The sequence below is a fragment of the Lemur catta genome, chromosome 23, assembly GCF_020740605.2.
Source record: "Lemur catta isolate mLemCat1 chromosome 23, mLemCat1.pri, whole genome shotgun sequence".
Lineage (NCBI taxonomy): Eukaryota > Metazoa > Chordata > Mammalia > Primates > Lemuridae > Lemur > Lemur catta.
The window spans coordinates 6,383,902-6,406,663 of NC_059150.1; the positions used below are offsets into that span (position 1 = coordinate 6,383,902).

Consider the following 22,762-nt stretch of genomic DNA (forward strand, 5'->3'; position numbering starts at 1 on the left):
ACAGTCAGAAGTGATGTCCTGAGTCAGTGGTCTTTAAGAAGAGTGTGTGCTTCTGGAGGGTGCGCAAAACGATCTCCTGGGGTGTAGGAAGAAAATGTTAGAACTGCTACTCAATATTTACTTTTCATGCCATCTTTAATTTCTCTTATGTTTTGTAATGCATCAATTTTTAATAGGGAAGGTTTTTGTGTTCAATAACTTTTACTGGCCGGGCATGGTGGCTCACGCCTGTAATCCTAGCACTCTGCGAGGCAGAGGCAAGTGGATCGTTTGAGCTCAGGAGTTCAAGAACAGCCTGAGCAAGAGTGACACCCCGTTTCTACTAAAAATAGAAAGAAATTAGCTGGACAACTAAAAATATATAGAAAAAATTAGCCAAGCATGGTGGCACATGCCTGTAGTCCCAGCTACTCAGGAGGCTGAGGCAGAAGGATCGCTTGAGCCCAGGAGTTTGAGGTTGTTGTGAGCTAGGCTGACACCGTGACACTCTAGCCCGGGCAACAAAGTGAGACTCTGTCTCAAAAAAAAAAAAAAGAATAAAAAAATAACTTCTACTGATCAAGGTTTCTGTTCAAAAAGGCTGGGCACTGATTCTCTGAAATACCACTAAGCATCTCTAACTGTGCTTAAATTCACTAGAAATATAAAGCTATCTCTTAGAAATTTAGACTCATAGTACAAATTCTGAGATCAGGATGAAACAATGTTGTTAGACTAGATATCATACAATGCCCAGTATGAATGGAACAGAAGTGATATCATCAACAGCCTGGAGTTAAACAGACTGGAGTTACAGCTCCAGAATTCCAAGCCTCTGATTTATTTAACAGTCTTGCCTTCTTTGATCTCTAATATAGTACGTTTATCTTCAAGAAAATTTCCAGTTCAAAAAAAAATTCCAGGCTGAGCGGAGTGGCTCACGCCTGTAATCGTAGCACTCTGGGAGGCCGAGGCAGGAGGATGGCTTGAGGCCAGGAGTTCAAGACCAGCCTGAGCAAGAGTGAGACACCGTCTCTACAAAAAATAGGAAAATTAGCCAGGTGATGTAGCACACACCTATAGTCCCAGTTACTCAGGAGGCTGAGGCAGGAGGATGGCTTGAGCCCAGGAGCTGGAGGTTGCTGTGAGCTATGACGATGCCGCTACACTCTATCTGGGGTGACAGAGAGAGACCTTGTCTCAAAAAAAATAAACAAATAAAAAATCCAGTACCCTATATAGGCTCGTGGACTTACTTTCCCCATCAAAATTTGAAGGAAAAAAAAATCATACCTATATTTTAACTATCAATATGTGGGGAAAAATTAAGCTTAAATTTTAACTCTAAGAAGCTTAAGGTTGACCTTTTAAGGGCCTCTACATTCCTTTTCTTCCTAACAGAGTATTCTCAGAATCTAGATTCTTTGTGTATAAATTTTTTTTAAAAATATCAATAGAAGTTTCCACCTTTGTTCAAACACAAAATATGACACAAGGAACATAACATCACAAAAGCACTGTGACAAACCATTAAAAAACGAGGATTACAAAGCCAGGCTCTCGGCACAAGCCTGTAGTCCCAGCTACTTGGGAGGCTGAGGCAGGAGCATCACTTGAGCCCAGGAGTTCAAGACCAGCCTGGGCAACAAAGTGAAACCAAAGGATTACTGAAGTCAGATATGATGGTTTTAATTTTGTATTTTACAAAATCAGCATATGAACCAGAAAAAGTTATTTCAGAAATTACATGAAAATCCACCCTTGGGTGGAGTAATGCAGTGGTTTGCTGGCACTGGCTCTGAGCCCATGTATACAACCCTTCTCCAACCCAAGGTGGGGGCTTGAAATCAGCCACAGGGGGAGTAACTTACAGCAAAGAGATCAGCAAATGCTACAAACTCAGGGTTCTCCCTCCACACCCCACCTCAGGAATCCTGGCTGTCATTTTGCAGCACACAACTGAGTGGGTAGGGGCCAGAGCAGAAGAAAAAGCTATTCAAAGAGATCACAGATGTCTCAAAACCCCATTCAACCTGCTCCTCTTCTTTCATGTCAGCTACTGATGAGTGATGGACACCAGCTACAGCTACCAACTGTAAGTCTCTCCAGTGAAAACTGATCTTAAGTGGTATGTTACCTTTTGACGCTAACAAGAATTCTGTGGATATTCAAAAGAATATGAAGCTGAGACTTCCAAGAAGGAGGTAGTCTACAAATAGAACTGTCTGCCTCATACATTTGCACTAAGGTTGTAAACTTTGACTTAAAAAATGGACACGGACACACACACTTCCTCAAATTAGTTGATCTCAAAAGAGAAAGCAGATCATCATCATCACGCTGTGAAGGCCTCACACCTCTCGGAGGCTTTAGCTATAGGTTTCTAGAAAAGACCCACTAAAACTGTTTCCCAGGAAGATGCTTTGACTGAGTTTTAATGGTGCCCTTGGTGCCAAGGCACCTTTGTGCTGAGATAGTTAATTATTAAAGATATCATCTGTGAAAACAAACCAATGGCTTTTCTCCTTTAATTCGAAAAGATAAAATACCTTTGTGCTTTCAAAATTTAAAACATCTACTTAAATCAACCATCAATATTTACTTATTTAATGTACAAAATGTTAAGCTAATAAAACTATTCCAAAGTGCTGCTGAGAGGTCTAATTTCAAACAGACATGCAAACTAAATAATTCACTATGGGAAAAAAGTCCAATCTGCCTGTTCCCCATCACTATTAAACCCTACCTGTCAACACTACTATTGCACATCTCAGGAATACAACTTTCAGCTGATAACCACAAACGAACCAGTAACAGGTCTCCAACATGACACATATAAAGGCAGCTCACTGAATTATGTTCCTTCTACTACTAATGAACTAGCTAGCACTGATGTCTTATAGAAGAGCTTTCTACACTGTATATAAACAAATTTAAACTAAATATTGTGCATCTGGAAGATGCTAGTTTATATCAGTCATTTTGAGCCCTCAAGTCCTTACTCCCTCATTCCATTTAATTCATGTGATTCAATTACAGGATTAAACGGCTAGTTTGGAGTGGGGCAGGGTGGTGATGGTGATGGATGGTGGCAGCATTTCATCCTGGAATTTAAAGCCAAATTTGTCAAAAGATTCCACTGTGATATTCATGGTACTGACTCAGTTTGGTGAATCAACAAACCTGTCTGCACCTGGCATTGATTACCACATGGTAATATTTTATAAATTTGGTAATATAGAGATGAAGGCCTACATTTTTCACTAGTAATATAAATAATCCAATACCTACGTGTGAGCATTCCCAAATGATCTCTGTTCTTCCCTAATTTAAAAGAAAATTGAAAGAAATAAGCACATCTTTACCTCACTACTGATTGAGAGGCTTCACTTTGCATTTCACCTTCCTAATTACATCTCTAAAACTGTCACAACTTCTAACAACCTTAAATTTACAAGGAAAGATGATAAATATATAGTAGAAAATGAGGTAAAGAGGAAAGAGAAAAGGTCCTTCACTTTGCCATCTTCTACCTGGGAAAAGCCCCATGTGTTAAGTTATTCAATTCAATCTTTTACTCATAGATGCCTCAAATTTCAAAATCCAAGTTCATTCTCCTAAAAGTCATCATTTACCATGCTGTATCCTATACCACTCAGAGAGCAGACAACATATCTATGCTAGATGTGGGGTCCCATATTCTCACTGGATATTCCAAAAACTGTCTTAAACCCTAGGTTTAAAAATCTTCCTATGTTGAAATAGACTAGCTCCATGCCCTGCTGACAGGTTCAGACAAGATCATACAGACAGCTAAGAGATCCACCCTGAATAAATGTAAACAAGATGGCTTTTTGTGGAGTTGCTTACATGTTACAGTTCACAGCAAAACAGAATCTCCCCAATAGTACTGCTCCAATCTTACTTTGTAAGAATAGGAATGATTCTTCTTTTTCTTCTACTGCTTATGAACAGCTCACTTCTAGTAGTTCAAAAGAGACGCTTAGTCCTAAAGATGCCAATTCATTTAACTTACATTTCTTTAAATAACAGACTCTCAGCACAATTTTTTTCCTTGCCAAAAGTTCCCAAACGAGTAACTTTGTTCTTAATTGCTCTTGTAATGTATGGCTGCTAAATGCCACCAAAAATTTCTTTAGCACAAAGCTCAAAATATTAAACTGGGGAAAAAAAAAAGAAAGGAAAAAGAGAGAGAGGTGGAGTTTGTACTCCAATTAAGGCATTTTTATACATAGTCCAACTTGAGTCCTATTCAAAGGGAATCCTAAAAAGGCGTTTCAATAGGGAATGGCAAAAATCACAATAGTCTATTATCAGCATTGTAGAACTTTCAACTGCTCACTTCAAATGCAATCATGTTGAATGTCTCTCTGTTCCTTTGTTCCTCAGTTTTCTCATCCCACAAGTGCATAGGTTATGTCTTCTGTAGGTCTGGGGAAAATGGGCCAGGGGTGGAAGGTCCATCCAGGCCAGACAGAGTGAATGGCCCGTGACTGTTCAGTACAGAAGGAAACTGAGAAAGAAAATAAAACACATTATCATCCTATTCCTCAACCCGAACTCTCACTTTCTGTCCCTACTATATTTCCTGAGGCGAAACACAACAGCCTTCTGCAGTGGCTCACAGGACAAAGGCAGTAACTGTTTATCACGAAAGAATATGATGTCATAACAAAAACCTTTTCTAAAAAAGTTCGGTGGGGTGTGATGGCTCATGCCTGTCCATAATCCCAGCACTTTGGGAGGCCAAGGTGGGAGGATTGCTTGAGGCTAGGAGTTCGAGACCAACCTGTGCAACACAGTGAGATCAGTCTCTACAAAAAATTTAAAAAATGAGCAAGGTGTGGCAGCAGGTGCCTTTAGTCATAGCTACTCAGGAGGCTGAGGCAGGAGGATCACTCGAGGCCCCACGAGTTTGAGGTTGCTGTGAGCTATGATCAAGTCACCACACTCCAGCCTGGGCGACACAGTGAGACCCCATCTCCAAACAAACAAACAAATAAATAAGAATTTTAAAAAGTTTGTCTTAACATATTAAATATTAACACTCTCCAACCTACCTCGATGGAATGGAAACAAAGAACAAACCTATACCTTCCCTCATAGCCTACGTACACAGGTTTACAGTTAACCTTGAATGAAGGTTTTAGATGGTTCAGTAAATGATAATATACACTGTAGACTGTAATTCAATTATAAAGTAAATCACGAACACTCAAAAAGAGGTCCAGAAAGGTACAAATAGTTATAAGGTGCTCATCCTAGAAAAGGGTTCCCCACCAAGAAGTCTGAAGCCAACTGTATAGGAAGATTCCAGGCTGAAGCTACAGGAGCATTATGACTTTGCTTAAGGTCTCCAATCACTCTATAACTCAACTACCTGCTGATGAGAGGCAAAGAAACATAAAAATGAAATACATAAAATTCTCAACACTCTCTTTAATAATTTAGGGATTTTTGCAAAAAAATAAAAGCAGAAGGGGAAAGACTTTTAATTTTCTTCTTTTTCCTTACCATTTCATTTCTAAAAGAACAAATGAAAAGTTGAATTACAAATGTAAGAAAATCTTTCAGGGATAGTCACCCCTGAATAAGTAAATGAACTGATCAAAAAAAAAGTTATAAAGTCTAGATGTTTTGGGCGAAATAATGGTTAAACCCATTAGGAAGGACAAGACCTTTCCTAACATCTTGGTAAAGGATAATATTCATGTTTAAAAATGTATATTTAAAATGTTTATAAATATTAATTTTGAATGAGGAGAAATGGGAATATTTGATACGCCATTCTCAAGACCTTTCTCTATTTTTTAAAAAAAGAATTCTTAATTAAAAGAGGGACTCTATGTGGAGAGATATGCCTTATCTGTGTGTGTGTGTGCATGCGTATTTGTATATGTGTGTGTGTATATACAAATATATACATTTTTTAATAGAGAATTTCTAGCATTTAAAATGACAAAAACTTTGAGTGGGCTCTAAATCAACTACAGTGTTGAACAATTCTTGGTCTAACTCAAATGTACATAATAGTAAACAATGAAAAGGAAACTTCGCTGTGAATATTTATCTAAGCTGTTTGCTGGCTGGAAAATTAACATTTGGAAATTCAACAGTAAACCTTAAGAGTATCTGTTAAAGTTTCATAATGAATAAACTGAGCAGTGGGACACTGCCTTTTTGCCAATTTCTTCATTTAACATGCTCCAAACACAAGAGACAGACTTTTATGAAATTTACCTGGAAGAGTGTGTTAGCACCTTGTAGTCTGGCTGGACTCAGGGGAGCAACAGGGCTGAGAGTACTCCAAAAGTGGATACTGGAGAGCAAGGGGCTTGGAGTCAGTATGATGGGTGTCTGCAACACACAAGACAAAAACATTCACTAAACGACTTACTACGACTATGTTTTATCCTTGCAATCACATACAAATAACCCCAAACCCAAATATTGCCCTATTCTCCACTAAAAAATTTCTCCAAGTCTGAAATTTTATCATGATGAAAAACTCAGAAATTATTTTTACAACCTAGGAAAGATAAAGGTCAAAATAACTATTTTTTTAATCCAACTTTATTATAGAGTCTTTCCCAAATAAAAAAACCAACCAGAATTCAGGTACAAAGGAATAATGGGTAACCAAGTCAGCAACATGTTCCTTCCTTAATAATGAAAGGGTCTGGGAATAGTCTATTAAAATGTTCTATGAGATGAGCGAGTTAATAAATACCCAATGTAACTGTACAAACTTATTACTCAACATCACACCAGTCATTTTTCGTAAGGTTCTCAAGCCCTATTGTTTTCTAACTTGATATTATCACTGTTTTTCTATAAGATACCAACCAGTTTTATATGACCAACAGAGAGAAAGAAAAGGAAGTGGAAAAACCAAAATATTTATTTACTTGTAGAACAATGAATTTTTTTAAGAGAAGACTCCAAACTTTTTATTTTGGCGATCATAATTGAGATGAGGAATTAGGTTACTTTCACAGGGTCACCTAAAACCTATCTAAGTTAACAGAAAGTGAACTTAAGAATATAAATTCTGGATTTGTTTTAAAAGGTGAATAAAGGCAAACGATGGTGGCACTGAAAAGAAACAGTGAGCTACCTGTGAGAAATATGCTGGTGTAAGAGAGGCTGTGGGGAGGGACGGGCTCAGTATTCCCAGGGGGCTTGGATCGCTGCCCGTGATCACCAGGGTGGGTGCCAGTTCTAACCCCTTGGGTTTCTTGGATCTTGATGAATTACTTGTTTTGTCCTTTTCTGGCAAAGCTGAATCCTGGTCTTTAGGCTCCAGTGGCAAGTTCTCTGGGAGTTCCATTGGCTGAGAAGCCACTGAATCGATGTCTGTGTCGATGTCCGGGTTAGGACTCAGTGGTGGTGAAGGTGTCCGAGGAGGCTCCTGCAAAGCAGCAGGTATGGATGAAACGGGAGGCGTGGGAGAAAAAGTGGCAGTTATGTTGGATGCAGAGGCTGGAGCCTCCAAGGAAGGTGGTTTTGGGGAAACTAATGTCTCCAATGCTTGGATGGTTTCTTCTGAAGATGGAGAAATACTTGGGCCAGTTGAAATGGCAGCAGCAAGAGGATCAACTGGTGGCTTTTTGCAAGGTGTTGTTACAAATTTGATGACAGATGATGTCGGTTCCTGAGGAGATTTTTTCTCTGCCAGTTTCTCAGCTGGATTCTCAATCTTTATTGGTTTGGAAAGCTTCGCCTTGGAGGAGTTCAAGGAGTTGAGAGTAAACGAAGAATACAAGCCAGAGTGTATATAGTCATTGCGGCTGGAGGTCTTGGCACCAGGCTGAGGTGGTTTCTCTTTCCCTCCATTCTCCACATCTTTGGAACTGCTGCTGACTTCACTAGAGTTTAAAGTTTCACAGTCCCCCTCAATCCTGCCCACTGTCATTGGATCCATGTTCAAAATCTCTGGGTAAGAAACAAACTTGTACACAAACTTCTGACCATTCACTTTTTTGATGATATTCTGTAGGTAAATAAAATAAGCATTCTTATACTTTCTTATAAACTTGCAACCCACAGTTCATAAAAAAGCTGACACAACAAGGTTCTCTATTTAAGAAGTAGGCATAGCTTATTTAAAATCTTCTAAATCCTCTAAATCAGCTGTCCCCAACCTTTTTGGCACCAGGGATCCTTTTCATGGAAGACAATTTTTCCATGGATCTGGGAGATGGGAGGTGGTTTTCGAATGATTCAAGCACATTGTATTTATTGTGCACTTTATTTCTATTATTATTACATTGCAATATACAATGAAATAATCATATAACTCACCATAGGTTGGGAACCCCTGCTCTAAATCCATCTAGCCATACCAAACACAGTCCCTACTATTCAGGGGAAGTTAAGGCAAGAACACTTAAATGTTTTATTAACAACTAAACTAATATGTTACATAAAAGCTCAAAGATTTTAATTGCTTAACACTCTCAACCCAGTATCCGTGTAAGTCAGACTTAATGAACTGCAATCTCAATTCCAAAGGTATAAACCATATACATCCTGAGTACACAAAAAGGAATTTAGAATATTCCACCTGCTAAGGTTCCTACTTCCTTCTTATCTCTTATCTCCATACAAGAAAGCTGATAAGATCAACCACTTAAAGGTGAAAGGAATTAGGATCTCTCAGCTTCTCATTCTAATTCTATCCTTTGGAGCCATTTATTTTACCTCAGTGCCCCAAGAATGTATTCAAAATAATAAGATATTAAACAAAAAAATATAATTTTAACTAAGAAATCAACTTTATGCGTTAATAGCTATTCTTTAAGGTGTTAATTTTTGTTCCCTGGGTTAAACTAAAAATTAAGCTACAAAAACAAGTGTGTGTGTGTGTGTGTGTGTGAAGGAGACAAGCCAGGTGTGGTGGTACATGCCTACAGTCCCAGCTACTTGGGAGGCTGAAGGAGGAGGAGTTTGAGTCCAGCCTGGGCAATGTAGCAAGATCCTGTCTCTTATAAACAAAAAAAGAATCTCAAATTTCCCTTTTCATATTCCAATCCTGTACTTACTCTTTTAAATACAAATGGAATTAGGAATAAAATATGTGTAGTGGGAGTAGGCTAATGAATAAGGGTTTGTAGAAATACAGCTAGAACATTTACACCTTGTATTCTAATTCCAAATTGCTGAAGCTATAAAATAAATTGGATTAAAATAAACTGGGACATTAGCACTTATAACCTCAACAGAAAAGAAGGAATAATTCTTGTCTTGAGGTTCTCTGATAGTATCGAGACCAGGAAGTGTATTACCTTCACATAATAGTATCTGAGGGCTCGGCTGAGTTTGTCATAATTCATGTTAGGCTTGTTCTTGCGAATCCCCCAGAGACGAGCCACCTCTTCTGCCTGCAAAAGCTTGAACTCCCCATCATTAGAGGTCCAGCAGATCATGTGCTTGTTCTGAGGCTCCTGCAGGAGCTGAAGGAGGAATTGCCACAGGGTGATAGCACTGTCCATAGCAATGAGCTGAAAGAATATGGATAAGATATGTGATAGTATTAACAGCCAACATTTATTTAAGACTATGTCAGGCACTATTTTAAGTGCTCTATGTGTATTAATTTATTTCATCCCCACAACACTCGTACAAGATAGATACTACTGCATCCTCATTTTACATAAGAAAAATGTGATTCATGACAGGGTTAAGTAACTTGTCCAAGGTCACACAAGTAAATGGTACAGCTGAGATTTAAGCCCAGGAAATTTCGATCCGGAGTCCAAACTCTTAAGCATACCCCGCTGCTTAAGTCTTAAGCAACAAGTAACTTGCAAGGAGGATAAAGCTAGTTCCATAAATTACAGGAGCGGGTCGATGACTGTCAATCACTAGAGTATCATTGTTATTAAATTTTATCTTAAACTCTCATTGTCATTTTCTCTCAGAAGAATACCATTTCAGAATCTATCTAAATCAACCCAGTTTCTTTATTTGCCAGGGTGTATGTGTACCAGTCAGTGTCTATGTGTGTGTCTTAGGGTGGCCCAGAGGCTCAGGTGTAGGGAATAATACACTTCTGTTCCAACTGGTATTTCTCCTTCAAATAGTTTCCATTATCATAAATGCAACAGGCCAGGCACGGTGGCTCACGCCTGTAATCCTAGCCCTCTGGGAGGCTGAGAGGGTGGATCGCTCGAGGTCAGGAGTTCGAGACCAGCCTGAGCGAGACCCCATCTCTACTAAAAATAGAAATAAATTATCTGGACAACTTTTTTGGACAACTAAAAGTATATATAGAAAAAATTAGCCGGGCATGGTGGCCCATGCCTGTAGTCCCAGCTACTCGGAAGGCTGAGGCACTAGGATCACTTAAGCCCAGGAGTTTGAGGTTGCTGTGAGCTAGGCTAACGCCACAGCACTCACTCTAGCCCGGGCAACAATGTGAGACTCTGTCTCAAAAAAAAAAAAAATAATAATAAAATAAATGCAACTGACATACAAATTGGCAACACTGAGGATTCAGCAAAATGTTCCCTCATTTAATTTACAAGTTCTGTCGCTGTTCTGTCTAGAGGGATTCCATCTGCATAGAGTCTCCTTTTATTTAATTAGCAACCTTTGATTACCAAGACATGGATTAAAGGAAAATTCTTCAGTATCTGAAGTTTTAGGATCTTCCTGTTTAAGCCAGAGTTTCTCAATTTTGGCACTATTGGTATTTGGGGCCAGATAACTCTTTGCTGTGGGAAGCTGTCCTGTGAGTGCATCACAGTTTGCTCAACAGCATCCCTGCCCCACTGACACAATCATTTCTCCGGGGGGTCAAAGTCATCCTGGTTGATAATAGTTGGTTTAAGCATTCAAACAGCAAGGAAATGCTCTCCCGAAGGTATTTTCCTCGTAGAATTGCAAAATATCTTGTCTATTAGGAAGAATTCTTAAGGGTAGAAACTGGCCAAATACATACAAGCTTATTCTAAGAAACCTATGACTGAGTATCTTCACACACAAAAACAAAAACCCTTCCTTTCTCTAGGAATGAGATCTCAGTGGGTCAAAATAGATTTTGAAGACAAATTAAACCAATTCCATTAAAATTACAAAAACAGGTAAACTGTACTACATCAAATTTAAAACTGTTGTGCTACAAACAATGTCATTAAGTGAGATAACAAACCCCAAAATGGGAGAATATTTTCAAACTATGTATCACAAAAGGAACTTGTAGCCAAGGTTATCAATACATAAAGGACTCTTACAACTAAAAAACAAAATTTACATAGGCAAAGGATTTGAAAAGACGTTTCTTCAAAGAAGATATACAAATAGCCAATAAACACATGAAAAGATGCTCAACATCATTAGTTATTAGAGAAATGAAAATCAAAACCACGTAAGAAACCATTTCATACCTACTAACATGGCTGTAATGAAAAAGACAGATAATAACAAATGTTGGCAAGGATGTGGAGGAATTGAAACCTTCATACATTGCTGGTGGGAATGCAAAATGATACAGCCACTGTGGACAAGTTTACCATAGACCCAGCAATTCCACCCCTAGGTATATACCCAAGAGCAATAAAAATAAATGTCCATATAAAAACTTATACTGGAACATTCATAGCAGTATTATTCACAATACCTAAAAAGTAGAAACAACCTATGTGTCCATCAACTGATGAATGGATAAATAAAATGTGGTACATTCATACAAGGGAATATCATTCAGCCATTAAAAGGAATGAAATGCAAACACAACATGGACAAATCTTGAAAACATTATGCAAGCAAAACAAGCCAGCCACAAAAGACCACATATTATATGATTCCACTTATATGAAATTTGGGCGAATCTACAGATACAGAAAATACATCCATGTTTACTTAGGGCTGGGGGCTAAAGTGGGTGGGGGAGAAAAATGGCAAATGACAGCTAATAGGTTCCAGGTTTTTTTAGGGAGGAGATAAAAATATTCTAAACTTAGACTGTGGTGATGATTGCACAAGTCTGTGAACATACTAAAAACCACTGAATTGTACACTCTAGGTGAATTTTAGGTACGTGGATTAATCTCAACAAAGATGTTTAAAACAAGCAAACCGAACACAACAAACATTACAAAAGTTAGGCCTGAGAAGACTAATTCTACAACATACAACTCACAGAGGATGGGATCCTTAACGGTCAACTACGTGTACTTCTGAAAAGGGAAAAAGGGTGGAGATAAGGAATGAGAATCGAAAATATCTTGGTATCTCTAACTTTTCTAAGACACTCAAATGTCTTCCAATAATCCTCACAGGATTATTTGAAGCAGGTTGTACAAAGATAGTCATCCAAAAGTAGAGATGGTAAAATAATAGGGAACAGGAAGGGGGAGATGCCTCTCATAGCCACAGAGTTCATGGAAAAGCTGAGGCCATGAATCCAAGTCTCTTTCACACAGGCATGTACTCTATTCATTAGGGAAACTACTTCCCAGGATGGATAAACGCATTCACATAGCCAGTTGACTGTAAAGAAGTATATTACATTTTAGATATGATAATAATCCATGAATATCAAGTGCTACCTTAATGCTAAGTAACGATGTCCACTAGAAATCAGTTTCCCACAGCCTCACTTAAGCTGAGTTAAAATGGTGGATTTATATTATATCCATTAAGTACAGTGGAGGGGGCAAGGGGTTCCCTGTCATTTCTCTGACCTTACCAGACAAATCTTTCTTCTAATGAAGTCTATTCATGGCAAGTTACTTTTTCACTACACAGTTTTCCCATTCAAACAATTATTTGCTAGTGCAAGCCTGTTAAAACTACTCCCTAGCAAATATTAGTTTAACCAAAGAACTAAATTTCCACATTTCCAGACACTGCCTTCATATCAAGAATGCTTATAGGGGTAGGGGCGTGAATATGCATGTGTAAGAGATGATGACACGAGAAAGAAAGGAAGACAGGCAGAGAACTGGAATCTCTAGCCTACTACAAATGTGGTGCCTATAATTCTACTTGTTTTTGAAAAAAATTCAAAACCCAAATCCTGGAGTCTTAGTACCTACCATGTAGATAATCTTTGAGCCCCACAAGTTTATGATACTTGAGCTACACATCTAAAAAACAGTCATGGTAAAGTTACTAATTGGCCTAATTTTCATATTGCTAAAAAATAAATAAATAAAAATAAAAAACAAAAAATAACAAATTAATGTCCCTACAATGGCAACCAAGGAGATTCCCCAAAACACGGGTGTTCCCAAGGCCGTACAGGTTTAACTTCCACCTTCCCCTTTGGTTATCAGTGGGGTGGAGCTGTTGGACACCTTAGGGTAGAACCTAACCCTAATGCTGATGTTTCTTCAGCAGACTACAGTGTATCTAGGATAGAAGGCTGCTGAGAGTAAAAGAAAAAGGGCACTAAGGTTTTGGACTGAAGTACTGGAAATGAATTGTTTTGAGAAGAACTAACAAAGATATAAAACGGACATCTTCGATGGGTACTTAAAAGAAATATTTTCTTAATTTTGATATCAGATTATTCTTTTGACTGAAAAGGTGGCGAACTTCTTGGTATATAGCTAAACTGAAACTCTTCATTTTAGTTCCTAAAAGTGTGGTATTAACTATGAACTTCAATGATTTCCTCAGACCTAAAAGCAAACTAAAGAAAAAAATTCCAAACTAAAGAAAAAAATTACGGCTTGTGCCTGTAATCCCAGGTACTTGGGAGGTTGAGGCAGGAGGATCACTTGAGCCCAGTTCAAAGCTGCAGTGAGCTATGATTGTGCCACTGCACTCCAGCCTGGATGACAGAGCCAAAAGAAAAAAAAAATTCCAGAAGACAGTTATTAAAAATTACATAGGTGAAGCCAGGTGCAGTGGCTTCATTTCTTCCAAATGAAGGAATCTGTTGAGAGGTTAAATGCTGAAAACATAACTGATTCCATCTTAACACTTCAAAGATAGAAGAACAATCCCTTTGCTAAATGAAAGATGGAACATGTTGAAATAACTTATTAAGGAAAGGAAGTCTTTATTAAACGAAACCTTTTCCACCCTAAACATGTTTGTGATACACATAGTCCAGTTGCTGTGGTGACCCATAGCCCAACTATTTTTCAGAGACAGTAGCTAAGACCCAAAAAAATAAATAAGTCTCCAAATTGTTCAGCATGCTGCTTAAATAAAACAAAACCAAGTTATGAAATGTATCAAGCCTAGTTCTGAATCAAAGTAATCTTGTAGTCAAAAAGTAACCAGATGTATCTAACTGTGCAGAACACTATACAGAGAGAATATTAAACGTATACTGTTACATTACAATAAAACTTGAATATTTCCTTAAGAATGTTACATTACAATAAAACTTGAATATTTTCTTAAGAATGTAACAGACTCCACTCATGCAGTTTTAATGTTTAAATAAAATCAAAGAGAGTTCCTGAGGGGGAAATATTGAATCATACTATATTTTAAGGAAAACACCACTGCCAGCCCTAAATATTGAAGCACCGAGTTTTCCATGCAGGGCGTGGAGGTGAGCCGTTCGAAAAGAGGAGGGAGGATCTGATCCACCGACCAAACAGATGGGCAAAACGTTGTGATGAGGAATAAAACTCCAGAATCTTTATCTAAATGCTCTAAACTTCAAATAGCAATCGCTTGGAAAAAAGCCAACTGTACATCTTTTGACTACTTCGGTCAACGGTATCTCTTATTTCCTTCCAAGGACGGTTAATATTCCGCCCTCAAAAAGTGTTTTCGATTCCCCTCCCTAGGGATGGGGCTACCAGCATCGCCGCAGCTGTACATTAAGCGGAGAGCAAAGGAGGAGGAGGGTTGCTGGAAAGAAGCAGCAACAGAAATGAAAGTCGACACCGGATGAATAGCGAGCTCGGGGAGAGGAAGAAACACGGGTGGCCGCGTACCCCGGAGATCAAAGTCCGGGGGAAGAGGCGCAACCTCACCCGGCCTTTGTAGGCGCTGAATTACTGTACTTTCATTTTCCAATTTCCTGTCACTATAGTAAGTCAGAATTGCTCCCCTCCTCCCCACCCACTAAAAAAAAAAAACACAACAACAAAAAAAACCGCTGCCACCCTTTGCCCAAGGGACCGCGCGGCACCAAATAAGGGACGACGACAGCGGAGCGCGGCGCTCCCGCGTCCACCTGCGCGCCGCGGCGCCAGGGCGAGCCGGGGGCGGGTCGGGGGGAGCGCCCGCACTCCGCGCCCCCGCGCCCACTTCCGGTGGCGCCGCGAGCCCCTCGGCCCCCGCCCCGGCCCCGGCCCGCGGGGCGGCGGCCCCGAGACCCCGACGGGGCGCGCGGCGCCGGCCGCTCACCGAGGCCGCGCGCGGGGCTCCCTCTCGGCGTCTGCCTCGACCACGATGCGCCTCTCCGACCGCAGCCTCCTCCTCACGCGGGAAACTCGAGGACGGCGCGGCGGCCGCTGCGACCCCCGCGGCGGAGCCGGAGAAGGCGGCAGCGGCCGAGGGGAGCCCGCCGGGTGCCCGCCGCCGCCCGCATCGCCCGCCGCCTCACAGCCGCCGCGGCGCCTCGCGCCCCGCCCTCTCCGCCCCCGCACGCGGCGGCGGCGGCGGCGGCGGCGCGGGTCGTCGGGCCGCTACCCGGCGGGCGCGCGCTCGGGGCGTTCCTCGCCGCGGCCGGGCCTGCCACTTGCTCGGCGGCCGCCGCCACTCTCGAACCCCCCGGCTGCGCCTGGGCCCCTCCCGGACGCCGTAGCCGCCGCGCGTCACTTCCGGGGGCAGGGGGCGGGGCCGCGACCCCGAGCCCGGCTTTGGAGGGGCCCGGGTCGGTGCGGGGCGCGGCGAGGGTGCTTCCTGCAGCTCTGCACTGGCCACTCCCCGCTGCACTCGGCCCGGTGGCTTCTAGTTCCCGGAGGGCCCGGTCCGGAACGCGCAGCACCAAAGCTGCCCCCTGTGTCGGGACCTCGGACTCCCCAGGGTGTCCTGGGCTCTGGGGCCCCTCCATGCTCTCCTCGGTCCCAGGGAAGAGGTGGCGCCGGCCAGCAGCCCGCCGGGGGGACCACTTCTCTTGTCCGGCGCTCCAGTGTGGGGGCTGCTCCCTCCCGCGCCGCTCCTCTTCCTTACCCCTCGCTGCGTGAACCGAGAAGTTGGTGCCGCCACAGCTTTCTCACGAAGTGCCACATCCCAGGACACTACAAACGCTTGATAAATATTAAATCGGCCCTGTGGCTCTCCAGCCCGAGACCGCTCACCAATGGAAACACGGGCATGGCGGGAAAAGTTTGCTCTGGCATCGGAGGCAGAGACCTGGGCTCCATTTATGGCTCTACCCCTCAGCGACCTTAAGCAACTTTAACCTCTCCAAAACACAATTTCATCATCTGTAAAGTGGAGTTAGGGAACCCAGTCTCTCAGAGTCGTTGTAATGACTAAAGGAGATATAAGGTGCATACATCACCTAGCAGAGTTTCTAGCTCAGGCTGTCATTAAATGTGATTCTTAAGGAACCGGGTCACACTTGGTACAAGAAGCTGCTTGAACAATTTAGCGGCAGAAGGGATGTAGAGTCAATAAGCCGAGACTGCTGAACAAAACCTCCAAGAAATAGATGACGTATTCTATTTGCATTATCCGGCACGTTGTAGACACCCAGTAAATGGTGATGTCATTTATTTTTGCCTGGCCCCCCACCCCTACAATTGAATTTATGGTGAAATTAATTAAATTCACTGAATGGAGTGTGATCCTATCATCTCTTTGTAGGTTTTTGGAAGAGAATCATCACTTCCTTTGATTTCCAACCTCCTCCATAATACGGAGAAACTATAATACACAGGTAGCTATTCCTATAAAAGCAACTCTACCAAAGATGTTAGCTTTTCAAAAATAATTGTACCAAAGTATGTAAATGTATTTTTATTAAGAAATATGTGTCTTGAAGATGCAGTATCTGAAAAGCACTAGCAATCTTGGACCCTAATATAAAATTTTCCTTGCAACAACTTCCATCTTAGAAACTAAGAGGAAAAATAAGAATTATTAAAGTAGGCTAAGATACACCCATTGGAAACGTTTGTTTAAAGAGAAGTTTAATTGCAAAACCCCGTACCAAAAACAGTTAATCGTTGTGGAGATCTCCTGTAGACTACCCTGCTGTGCCCAAACTAGCAGTAAACATCTGATTCAGCCTCAGGGTCAGTAGTTGTGTCATCTCGCCTTTAGACTGAGCTTACAGTATTGTCAATTACAATGTATTTTTGGAAAAGAGCCTGCTTTAAGAGTTCTTAAATTAGTCATAGCGAGCCTGTCTGCTTTTAAATTGACTTATTTTTTTTAAACGCAGTACATGTTGACAGCAGAGAAAATAGAAGAAAAGTGGATTTCTAATTAGAGAAGGGGGGTAATGTTAATTAATGTGCCTGGTTTTCCCACTCAGGATTCTATAAATACAGAATCTCTCTCCATGATTCCTCACACAACAGATGGTTCTGTTTTGTGCAAACTCCATAGTGGTTATGTTGGTCAACCAAAAAGACTGCTTTTTTGTTATCTGGTTTGGTCATTTTTCCACCAGATAAATGGATTCCCAGTCTTAGCCTTAGTTACTTAGGGCTATCCCAAATAAAATTTGTAAATTTTATTATAATGTTTAAATATATGTTTTCTGCCTGACCTGCCCTAGATTGTGTTTCTTAGTAATTACAGTTAGCCCAGCCCTGCCACCACATTCCCCTAATTTAATTACATTTCCTATCCCAGTAACACTTAGTTACCATCCTTTTTTTCTCAAGGCAACGCCCCCTTCCCTCTCTTTTATTTCAGTGCCTCATCATTACCCCTAGCTAATATCCTTTTTCTTAAAGAAATACTTCTTAGATTATGACTGACTGAATAAGCGTGGAGCCATCCACTTGCCTGTTAATGTCCCAGACAATGTCTTGTAGCATGTGACATAAGACATCCTTTAAGTCAAAGGGAGCACCAACAACCCCAGATGGGGACAAGTGTGAAGCAAATTGCAGCATGACTGTGATGTAAGAATAGAAATCAGGGATTTCTGGGTTCTAGCCTTTGGATCTTCCTAAATTTGAGGCTTGGTCCTCCTACGAAAATCCTTATGACTTATCCTTTCTGGGCCTCACTTTCAACATCTTTAAAAATAAGAGAGGCCAGGTGTGGTGGCTCATGCCTGTAATCCCAGCACTCTGGGAGGCCGAGGTGGGAGGATTGCTTGAGGTCAGGAGTTCAAGACCAGCCTAAGCAAGAGCAAGATACTGTTTCTACTAAAAATAGAAAAATTGGCCAGATGTGGTGGTGTGTGCCTGTAGTCCCAGCTCCTAAGGAAGCTGAGGCAGGAGGATCGCTTGAGCCCAGGAGTTTAAGGTTGCTGTGAGCTAGGCTGATGCCATGGCGCTCAAGCCCCAGCAACAGAGTGAGACTCTGTCTCAAAAATAAAAATAAAAATAAGAGAGACTTACACTTTTCACTTCTTGTCTGTGATGCGTAGAGTAAAAGAAAAAGGCAGTTGATTAAACTATGACCTCTTGTTAAATGACCCTATAGTTGTTATATTTATGTGGACTGAAATCTTAGATAGAGGAGAATTTATCTTTGAAAATAAAATGTCGGCTAGTTGTGTATTGACTCTGGCAGCATTTGCAAATGCCACTACTTGTCAAGGCCCCAAAATTTACCAAATACAATCAGTGAAATGATGATTAGAAATATCTTTACACCAAGACTATTATTCTGGGCAAAGAAATTTCACCCCTGATAATAAGACTTACAATCAGAGGGTATTCAAAGTCCAGAGAAAACACCAGTAAAAGGTCCTAGAACAAGGTACTTGTAGCCTCTAGACTACAAGGTAAGCTCATGGCAACATCTTTCAGCCCTAGGTAATCTCCACACTATACATTGTTTTCCCAGAGAGGACATGACGAGACCTGAGTATTGCAGGTACATGCTTAGGGCTTGGCAACTATCTAATATGTTTAATGCCTTGTCACAGACAGGGCTCAGAAACTAACTTCATACGATTTTCATTTTTGGTCTCTACAGCCAGTCTGCTTTCCTCCTCCACTAATATTTTAACCTGAAATATTTTTATTGGTCTTTGGTAAATGTACTTTTTCTGGGCTTGTAAAAATTAATATGTGATATGTACTAGAGAAAGAGAAGAGAACTTATCACTTTATTTCTAATTACCCTTTGGAAAAGATGTTCCTTAATTGACAAAAGCTTATGAAATCCACCTTTTGGGTAACTGTTTAAGATTCTGATGGTTGGACCAACTCCTGGCAGGATACAGATTGCTCTGAATTTTAAGCAAGAAGGATTTCTTCTCCTCTTGTATATTTTATAATCACTGGCTGGAAAAAAAACTTTCTCCTTTAATTAAAAGTAACTCAGGAACCACCGATATATAATGTTATGCTGTTACTATAGAAGAAACTCAAAGAGGATTTCTTCTTTTTTCTAGGAATTTTCAGTCGTGGACTGCCAACACTGACCCCCTCAGAGACCATCATTACTACCCACGACTTCCATCGTTTTCAGAGTTCTTTGATCCTACAGACCTGGGCAAAGAATTCAGCTAAGGATCCGAGGTGATGTGAGAGGCAAAGTCAGGCAGACAAATGGAGAGGTCAGTGCAGCTCTAAACAGGGTTGAGTGTTGCCATGAGGGAAGGCAAGTGAGGGATTGGAGAGAGGGTGAAATAACCACCTCCCACTGCATGAAGGAACATTTCCTGGAAAAGGTGGAGTCTGAAAGACTTGGTGGTAATTAAAAAATGTGCAATGCCACCTTTTTTCTTCCTTACTTTATATATCCAGTAGCAAAACAAAATTAGTTCTGCTGTGCTAGAGAACTTAGCTTGCAAGTTGTGTACCCAATTCAGGAGTGTGACACAGCCACCACTTCCCACAGTCCCTGCTTCTGACTCTCAAGGGAAGAAAATTTGAGTTCTGTCTAGACTCACTCTGTAAAATGGGAAAGTTGTTGGCTAGGTAGGTTTTTTCCTTCCTTCTTTCTCTCAGCTCCGCCCTTGCTTCTCAGAAGATACAGCTGTGCTGCATGCAACTGATCAGATATATCTACGAATCACATTCCTGTGGGAGACCTGTCAAGCAGAGGGAGAATGGGGGGTTCTCCTCATGATGGAAAAGAATCCAAACAGAAGGGTTCATGGAGCAAAGAGTTCTGCTTAGATTTCGTTTGTAATTGGATCCCCACTGTGTGTACACTTTATCTCTGCTTCCTCCCCTCCCCTTCCCGGCCCTTTCTCTTGTTCTCTAAGCCTTAATTTTCTTCCTGTGCCTACTTTCTCCTTTTCCTTTTTACATCTATGCCTTAACCCTGCCAATGGCCCCCTGAGAATTTATTAATTATGATGGTGGGCCTGAGATTTCATATCAAAAAAATATTTTTAGAGCATTAGCCATGTGCTGAGCACTGTGCTGGACACTTTAGGAGATTCAAAGATGACTAAGACCAGGCTCCTCTCTTCATAAGTTTGCAGTAGATGAGGCAGTAAAACCACCACATATAGGACGGGGTGTTCAGTAGAGGTAAAAATGACATATATTGAGCGTAGGGAGGAGGAGGATCAGGAAGATCTTCACGTTCCCGCCAGAGAACATACTGGGCACTCCAGGTATCTAGGACTTAGAGAAAGTTGCGAGGGCAGATGTAGGGAAAACACTCAGCCAGGAATGCCTTCTCCTTTCCTCTCTCCCACCAGGGTGTCTCCTACTTTAGGTCTCAGCTCAGATGTTACCTGCTCCAGGAAGTCCCTCAACCCTGTAGACTGGGTTTGGGACCTCCAGTGTCTCCCATCATGTCCGGTACGGACCCTTCTTGCAGCACTGTCTGCACTAACTTGAAATTTCTTGTTTGTTTCTTCAAGCCTTTGGACTGAGTTCTGGAGATGAGAGTCCAGGTCTTGTTTTCCTTTGCAGCCCAGCTCCCAGAACAATCCCTGCCCCAAGAGTGGTTCAGTCAAGCCTTACCGAATGAAGAGATCGTCTAGGTGAAGGTAATGGCATGGCAAAGCTCAGAGGCACAAAATTAGAAAAAAGGTGCATATGGATGCAACTTGAGCCTGTTGCCTCTGCCTCCCCATGGGCCTTGCTTCACCTACGGTTGCCTGTCTCGTCTTTGGTCTTTCACCTCCCTCTCCTTCTGCTGGTAAACATGCTTGAGTCTCACCCATTCTAAGAGAATTTTCCCCTTCAAGTATCAGCCTGTCTTTTCCTCTTTCCTTCCCTTCGGTATCAAACTTCATGAGAATAATGGGTTGTACTTACTACCTACATGTTCTTACCGCCTGCTCACTCTTTAGCCTACTGGCTCTGTCTACTGTCCCCATGACTGTCTCTTCCCTAGCAAAGGCTACAGCCATCCTAACTGCCAAATCTGACATCCCCTTTTTAGGCATTGTCCCATTTGCCACCTCCTACTCTTTTTCAAGACCAGTTTAGATGTAACCTCCTTAGGTGAACATCCTCTGACCTCCAAAGCAGGCTTAGATGTCTCTTCCTGGTGCCTCACAGAGACACTCTCCTCTCTTGGCCTCCATGAGCCTCCGATCTCTCTGGCCACTTTTTGAATCTCTTTGGGGGCTTCTCTTACACCAGCTCTGAAGAAGGTTCTGTCCTTGCTTCAGGGTTCTATCTTTGGTCTGTTGTCCCTCAACACACTTCCCATGAGGGACCCATTCTCTCCAAGCCTTCATTCTTCACCCAAATGCTAATGACCCCTCACCTTTATCCCTGGCATCTCCTGTGAACTCTGGGTCCAGTTTCCCACAGGATTTCTCCACCTGAATGTCCTCCATCTTAGAACACACAGCTTGAATTCATGACCTATACCTGCTGCACAAAACCAGATCCCTTTTCCCAGTTTCAGCTGAAAGCATTGCCTAAACACCTTGATCATCCCTAACAATTCCTTTCTGCCTCCTCCACAGATGATTGGTTACCATGGCCTGATATAGGTACCTCTAGAATATCTCACATCTGTCTCTTCCTCATGCTTGTCCCCAGGGCTTTCATCATCTCTTGCTAGGACCATTGCAGTAGCCTTCTAACTTGTCTCCCAGTAACCAGGCATTCCAGCCCATCCTCCACATTATCACGAGGAGAATTTCTGAAGTACACATTTGATTGTGTCACTGTTTAAGAGTGTCCAGTGATTGATTTCTCTGCTGCTTGCAGGATAAAGTCCAAACTCTAGCTTGGCAGACCCATAAAGGGCAAGGTCTAAAGGCCATATCACCTTCCGCTGTTCCCTATTTTGATTAGTGACCTTTTACTGTCGAGCCCTTTTTCAGCCTAATCTCCACCTTCACAAACTATAGCCCCTCAAACGCATCAGGTACTTTCAGGACTCCAGCCTTTTGTTTATATAGCTGCCTCAGCCTGGAACATCTCCCGCCCGTGAAATTCCTGGAAGACAAATACTGTGTCTGCCATCTCTGTATACCCAGTGTCTTCTAGCCACTGCAGTGCCTGGGATAAAATAGGGACTTAGTAAATACTGAATAAAGAACTCCCACTTCAAGGAAGGGCCAGCTCTCAAATGTTATTTCTTCTGTGCTTCCCCTGACCACTGCCCACTTCCACCCCAATTAGATATGATTGTTCCTTCCATGTGAATGTTCCTGTTTGTTCAGCAAATATTTCATGAGTTCCTGCTGTATACTAGGCATTGTGCTAGGAGGGAGGAATATAGGACACTTTCAGTCTAGGGTAGTAGACTGACAAATAATTATAACACTGAGATAAGTGCT

General features: G+C 41.6%; 1 protein-coding gene and 1 long non-coding RNA gene across 3 annotated transcripts; one reads left to right on the top strand and one right to left on the bottom strand.

Moving 5' to 3' along the window:
* Positions 1–1,660: 1,660 nt before the first annotated feature.
* On the bottom strand, positions 1,661–15,495 carry ELK4 (ETS transcription factor ELK4). The gene is made up of 5 exons (XM_045536536.1): positions 15,325–15,495; positions 9,288–9,503; positions 7,118–7,993; positions 6,241–6,357; positions 1,661–4,513 (listed from the first exon to the last, which is right to left on the bottom strand). The coding sequence occupies exons 2-5, from the start codon at positions 9,492–9,494 to the stop codon at positions 4,415–4,417; spliced, it is 1,299 nt and encodes a 432-aa protein (XP_045392492.1). The 5' UTR covers positions 9,495–9,503; positions 15,325–15,495; the 3' UTR covers positions 1,661–4,414.
* A 265-nt stretch (positions 15,496–15,760) lies between these two features.
* On the top strand, positions 15,761–22,537 carry LOC123627111. Of its 2 annotated transcripts, none has more exons than XR_006731140.1 (3): positions 15,761–16,804; positions 19,451–19,615; positions 20,010–22,537. It is a non-coding gene; the product is annotated as an uncharacterized LOC123627111 (long non-coding RNA). The 2 variants fall into 2 exon arrangements; XR_006731141.1 differs by having other exon boundaries at positions 20,931–22,537.
* Positions 22,538–22,762: the final 225 nt, after the last annotated feature.